We start from the raw sequence: 6,541 nt of genomic DNA, 5'->3' as shown, positions 1-6,541 counted from the left end.
GTGTTGCGTGTATGCGTGTGTCCCTTGGTGTTTACGTACGCGGTGGCAATGTGTAGGATGTATGGACGTCGGGCGGGCAGCGCGCGAGAGCACGCGCAAGTGGATCTACATGTTGAAGGGGTACACGCCGTCATCTTTGTCGTCGACGCTAGCAGCTTCGACCTGATGTCAGAGAGACCCGACGAGAAACCGACTGAGAGAGGCCCGTTGAAATTGTTCGGGCCAGGTTTGCGGCATGACAAGGTAAGAATACTAAATAGACGTGACGGACGAAAAAGTAGAGAGGGCCGCGCGAGCAAGAGCGAGAGCGAGAGGTTAGAGACTAGATATATAAGTGATAGTATCAGTAGATAGCATAGTTAGATAGATTAGATAGATAGATGTTAGATAGATTAAATACGCATAGATTAGACCTTATGATTAGATAGATTAGAATAGATACGTGATAGATAGATACGACTAGCACTTAGATAGATAAATAGATAGCGATAGATATCATAAATTAGATAGATAGGCGACATAGGATAGATTAGATAGATATGATAGATATACCTACGCATAGATAGATAGATAGATTAGATAGATAGATAGATAGATAGATAGGATAGATAGAATAGATAGATAGATAGATATTATAGCGAAAAATAGATAGATTAAATGATAGAAGATAGATAGATAGATAGATAAAATTAGATAGGATAGATAGATAGATAGAGAGAAGAGCAGATAGAGATGAGAGACGCAGAGCTGAGAGTGTGTGTGTGTGTGTGTGCGGTGCGTGTGTGTGTTGCTCTGTGTGTGAGTGTGTGTGTGTCGTGTGACTGTGTGTGTGTGTGTGTGGTGTGTGTGTGTTTGAAAGACGTGATTGAGGGGCGAGAGGAAGAGAGAGGCGTTGTCAAGAAAGGGAATTAAGAAGGGAGACGGGAGAAAGAGAGAGGGGAGAGAAGAAACAGAAAGAGGAGGGAAGAGGGGGAGGGAGGGAGATAGAAAGAGAGAGCAGAGAAGAGAGAGGACGAGACGAGAGAGAGAGAGAGAGAGACGAGGAGAGACAGCTGAGAGAGAGCCAGCAGGTGAGAGAGGAGACATCGCAGACGCAGAGAGAGAGAGATGAGTCGAGAGGAGAGGAGGAGACGAGAACACGAGCAGGCTAGATATGAACGGCCTTGGCCGGCTTTGTCACACGGGTGTGTGAGAGAGGTAGAGAGAGCCGGAGAGAGCAGGACAGAGAGACATGAGAGAGAAGAGGAGGGAGAGAGAGAGAGAACAAAGAGAGAAAGAGAGAAAGAGAGAGTGACAGCGCACCAGTTATAAACGAGCTTCTGGGACCTATATAGTAGATAAAGGGGACAGACGTATGATCTACTCACTGCCGACTAGATTAGAGATCTTGCCCGCGTATCGAGTGTACCACAGAACACACCGGCCCTCACCACCACACCGACGCCACGGACGACGGCGCTCTACAAAGGCAAGGAGGTAATTCTTTGAGAGCCGATAATTCGCGTCGTGAGCCGTGAAATGCTCTAGCAAGATCATACCGCGCGGACAAAATTGTGATCGTAACGCTCACTGCAAGCGCCGTAGAGGTCATAGCAATTCCGCCAATGATAACCTAGCAATCCTATTAATATAATACCTAGAATAAAGTTGATGGTCTTAGTCTGTATCTATAAAGAATAAATACGAGGCGCGTGAAAGACTCTTATTGTAATCCGCATGCAGTAAATGAAGAAGCTTATGGGCTCGTTTTCGGTAAGACAGTCGCTAGTCTAATTATTATAACAGCTACAGCAGACGGGACTCACGCACGCAGCACGAACGCACACGAACGGCACGTGTACGCACACTACCACTTACGCACACACAAACGAGAGCACGCACGCACGCTGCCACGCACGGAACGCCAAGCATAGACATGCCTCATACACACTTCACTAAGCACTCAGCGCCGCGCGCGCGCACACACACACACGAAGCACACACACACACACACACACCACACACACACACACACACACCACACGCACCACACACCACACGCCGGCGCCGCGCACGGCCCCCTACAGCTACCCGGACCCATATGTCGCGCACAGTATGCGGGTACCGTTCTCACCTAAAAACTGAAATGACAAGTGTAAACAACACTTTCTGTCGTTCGATTGGCAATTTCATTCTCATCGCCGTAGCGCGTTGACATTGTGCCGTGCGTCGCGCTGTGCGTGCGTTGCGGTGCATGTGTTGGCGGCGCGCGTGCGTCGCGTGTGCCGTGCGCTTGTCTGTGCGCTATGCAAACTGTTTAACCCGCACGGTTCCAGGCGAGACATCTCATAGAAGCGGCTGGAAGCATCGATTGTGTTGAAGTATTTCCTATTTGTACTATGCGCAGTATAATTATGAGACATCGGAATGCCAAGCGGAGCTGCTGGTCGCCCCACAGCCTCAGCGGCCGACGGTAGCATTGATAGAGCCGCCTGCCGCATGCATGCATCAGGACATGGATGACTCGCATGCTGCCACCGTATCCCGGAAAACGCCCACCCCCTACCGCTATCCACTGCCCACATCATTGGCATGTATAACGACTATATATATATATATATATATATATATATATATATATATACTATTACATATAGAATATACGTGTAGAAAGCAAATTGAGAAAATATTAGTGCGGCGCGCGTATGTGTTGATGTGTATATGCTATCTGTGTTGTGTGTGTTGTGTGTGTGTGTGCTGCTGTGTGTGATTGCTGCTGTGTGTGGTGTGTCGCGCTGGTTGTGTATGTGTGAGTGTGTGTGTGGTGGCAGGGCGCGGATTTCAGAACCGTATTGTGCCGTGAGTGGAAATTACGCGTCTGAGATTTCAAAGCTGCTCCTTCGATAATTTTGCGCTTAAAAAATACAGAAAACAATTTTGATGGCAATTTGGCTATATTCTTTATTTGTTTCTCTTTTTCTTGCTGCGTTCATTTGACAGGACTTAAAGGAAATCCAAAATTTTTACATTGGTAAAAAAAACTAGCTTTGGATATCTGAAAAAAAGAAGGGAAAGTGGTTGAATCATGTCTGCATTAATTGCTGGTATGGCAAAGCGCAGGTGAAAAAATGAGCCAAATATAAATCCACTTGTATGTGTTTTAGCTACTTGCTGCTCTGACGAAATAGTGTTGCTCAAAATGGTGCCTCAATTTTGTGCCCAGGGACCCGTTGAGAATTTGAAATTTCCTGCCGCGGGAGGTCCCCAGCCCCCCGCCATGTTTTCCGCTCCTGACGGCGCCCACTGTTGCGCGGGGTGTGCCCTTTTTGCGGCGATTGAAATCTGGAAAAAATTACTGGTCTAGCTTCAGCGCCTGGATCCGCCCCTGTGAATCGTGTGTGTGTGTGCTGGTGTGTTTGTGTGTGTGTGTGTGTGTGTGTGTGTGTGTGTGTGTGTGTGTGTGTGTGTGTGTCTGTGTGTGTGCGCGCGCGTGTTTGCAAGTGCGTAGCCGTATATTAGAGACGAAACCACAACTTTGAAACTGTTTGCGCATTTATTTTGAGTGACGTCATGAACAGGCAAAACTCTCTATAGATGAGTTTCTCGCACGACAACAAATGCACACTTAATTGCGTACGGTAAACCATTACGCTTCGCGGAATGCTCCTATACATTCTATATAATTCGCGTCCGCTGTGTGTCGTAACAGTCCTGCGGACGATGCTGCTGATCTATAGCCTAGTAACAGATATCATTCGTTTATGAATTATGAACACTATAACCCTACCCCGCTGGGGAAAGAGCGCGTGATAAGGGCAAAGATAGCGATTGCTTTAATTATTATGTAATATACCTATTGTGATTTATGCGGCCCGCGACTGCGATATATGACAACTCTTAGTTTCTAACAGGCCGATGTATCGAACAGAATCAACAGCATATTTCTGCAGGGAATTTCGGGGAATGTGTCAGAGCGCACGCGCAGGACATCGTCCATGACAGGCTATATTTCTAACGGAAGAGTTCCGGTTAGTCGACGATAAATAGCGAGCGCTGAGCGGAACAGGAAGTGGAACACCCGGTCGCTACCCACGCGTTTTATACGAAAATATTAACATGAAAATACGTGGATAATCTTATAGTCCGAAGCCGAATCGTCTTTCTCTAAATAACAACGAAAAACGAACAAGTGTAAACGTCGATAACATGCACGTGATATCGAGTTAAACATCTGCCGACGCCCGATCGCCGTAGCAACAGTTCGAATTTCATCGCGCTAGCACTCGCGTGCCGCCTAGTGGCAATAGGAAGAATCACTCGATTTTTAACACTGAAATTCGTTCGTGAAATTTTGTTTCTGCGTATGTTATTTCTATAGCGCTGGCCCAAGGGTTCATCGTCCATACTACAGATGCACCATAAGTCGATTATGGGATATAAGGGGATTAAGGCTATACGACGGCGATGACGCACGCATCGGTCAAATGCCCGGATGACATCACTGAGAAATGATCATGCAAGCGCTAGTTTCGAATAGTTGCAACTGACATTGCGTAGGCGGTCGATCTATCAAGTAGAGTGCATCGAGTCAGACTCTTAAGAAGTCGCTTCTACATGTAAGGAAGCACACACACGCCGTATGCATTCTAAGTACGCAGCTTTAAGGAATGGTTTGATTTTAGTGATGTTTGGCTGAAGCAACATGACGAAGGGCCACGATAGATATCCAATGCGAGGTTTGTGCTTCATCTGACATAGAAATACTAATTCTAGCACGCCGTAGGAAAGCTTCGGATTAATTACGTGATAGGCTACTATAGGCTAATCACGTGACAAGCTAGGAGATTGGTCGCGTTCTTACTGGTAGATACCGGCAGTTAAATTATTGGTAAACATTGGAGCATACGTGCGCGCGCGCATGCACATATACATCTGCACACATGCACGCACACGCATACATGCACGCATGCACGCACATGCGTGTATGCACGTACGCACGGACATACACGCACACGCACACGATAGGTCGTTTAGCGGTAGCAATCGTAATGCGGAAAACTATTGCAATATATATATATATATTGCCAAATACATGTCGTCAAGGTACGTGAAGCACGACGATCAGCTAATCTGCAATGTAAGAGGCACGTCTGTAACACACACACGCGCACCCACACACAAACATTCACGCACGCACGCACGCACGTACGTACATACAGAAACACACGCACGTGTAAACGCACGCACGTAAGCATGCGTACACCTACGAACCCATACACTCGCTCACGCACACAAATATACGCACGCACGCACATACACAACCGTACGTTTGCATACACACACGCACGTACACACGAAAACGTGCGTATATTTACGCTCACGTTCGTGTATGCTCACTCACAGACGCACGTACACACGCGTAAGCGCGTAAGCACGCGCACTCACACACACACACACTTACATACGCACGCACACGCACACATCCGCACACACGCGCGTATATATATATATATATATATAAGAAATATCAGGAGATTTTTTTTGTACAGACTGAAACCAGAATTCTCCCTCGCGGGTCGTCTCTGTTCTTCTAGTAGAGGTGCCGTATAGTGTGCGCACGCGGGCGACTGACCTTTCCCGTAACATCACTAGCTATGCATCACGCGTCCTGCCGCCGCATCCTCCTGCTCCTCGCTCCACGGAGACAGAGGCGTCTTGTGCAGTAGCATGTTGATGATGCGGTCCTCTGCCGATCCCATTCTGCCTTCATCGCCGACGTCGCCACCGTGGCGACTCATCTGCTGCATTTCTTTGAGGTCGGCCGCGTTGGCCACTGCAACTGAAGAAATATCCCTATAGATTTCATCGCCCCACGATATTTTTTTTTACTTCTACGATCGTCATCTTTTTTCCGCGTAATTTTACAGCAGCCCCCTTTCCACTAACTCCATAACAAAAGCTCCCCCTCCCTGGCCGTAACCCTCCCACTAACTCTACGAGAAAGACCCCCGCCCTGCCGTAACCATCCCCATCCCCATATCAAAGACACATCGCTCTACATTCCTCCACCATCTTCACGACAAAGACACACCACCCTGCCGTAACCCTCCCCTAACCATACGACAAAGACACACCACCCTGCCGTAACCCTCCCCTAACCATACGACAAAGACACACCACCCTGCCGTAACCCTACCCTAACCATACGAGAAAGACACACCACCCTGCCGTAACCCTCCACTAACCATACCACAAAGACACACCACCCTGCCGTAACCCTCCCCTAACCATACGACAAAGACACACCACCCTGCCGTAACCCTCCACTAACCATACCACAAAGACACACCACCCTGCCGTAACCCTCCCCTAACCATACGACAAAGACACACCACCCTGCCGTAACCCTCCACTAACCATACCACAAAGACACACCACCCTGCCGTAACCCTCCCCTAACCATACGACAAAGACACACCACCCTGCCGTAACCCTCCACTAACCATACCACAAAGACACACCACCCTGCCGTAACCCTCCCCTAACCCTACGACAAAGATAC

At 48.0% G+C, this 6,541-nt stretch overlaps 2 protein-coding genes across 2 annotated transcripts in view; one reads left to right on the top strand and one right to left on the bottom strand.

Moving 5' to 3' along the window:
• LOC106813502 (guanine nucleotide-binding protein subunit alpha-like) overlaps positions 1–6,541 on the top strand; it is a 43,380-nt gene that overhangs the window by 17,498 nt on the left and 19,341 nt on the right. The window contains 2 exon segments of the mRNA XM_014817644.1: positions 57–164; positions 166–243. Coding sequence (XP_014673130.1) covers positions 57–164; positions 166–211 — 154 coding nt within the window. The 3' untranslated portion in view covers positions 212–243.
• The window catches only part of LOC106813501, an 11,352-nt gene continuing 10,279 nt past the window's right edge, over positions 5,469–6,541 (bottom strand). Inside the window, exon 3 of the mRNA XM_014817643.1 lies at positions 5,469–5,812. Within this exon, the coding sequence (XP_014673129.1) occupies positions 5,628–5,812 (185 nt within the window). The 3' untranslated portion in view covers positions 5,469–5,627. The remainder of the gene's footprint in view (positions 5,813–6,541) is intronic.

Source organism: Priapulus caudatus, unplaced genomic scaffold, assembly GCF_000485595.1.
Source record: "Priapulus caudatus unplaced genomic scaffold, Priapulus_caudatus-5.0.1 Scaffold784, whole genome shotgun sequence".
NCBI classification, from domain to species: domain Eukaryota; kingdom Metazoa; phylum Priapulida; class Priapulimorpha; order Priapulimorphida; family Priapulidae; genus Priapulus; species Priapulus caudatus.
The sequence above is the reverse complement of the archived record's forward strand: the minus strand, read 5'-3'. Positions and strand labels throughout refer to the sequence as shown.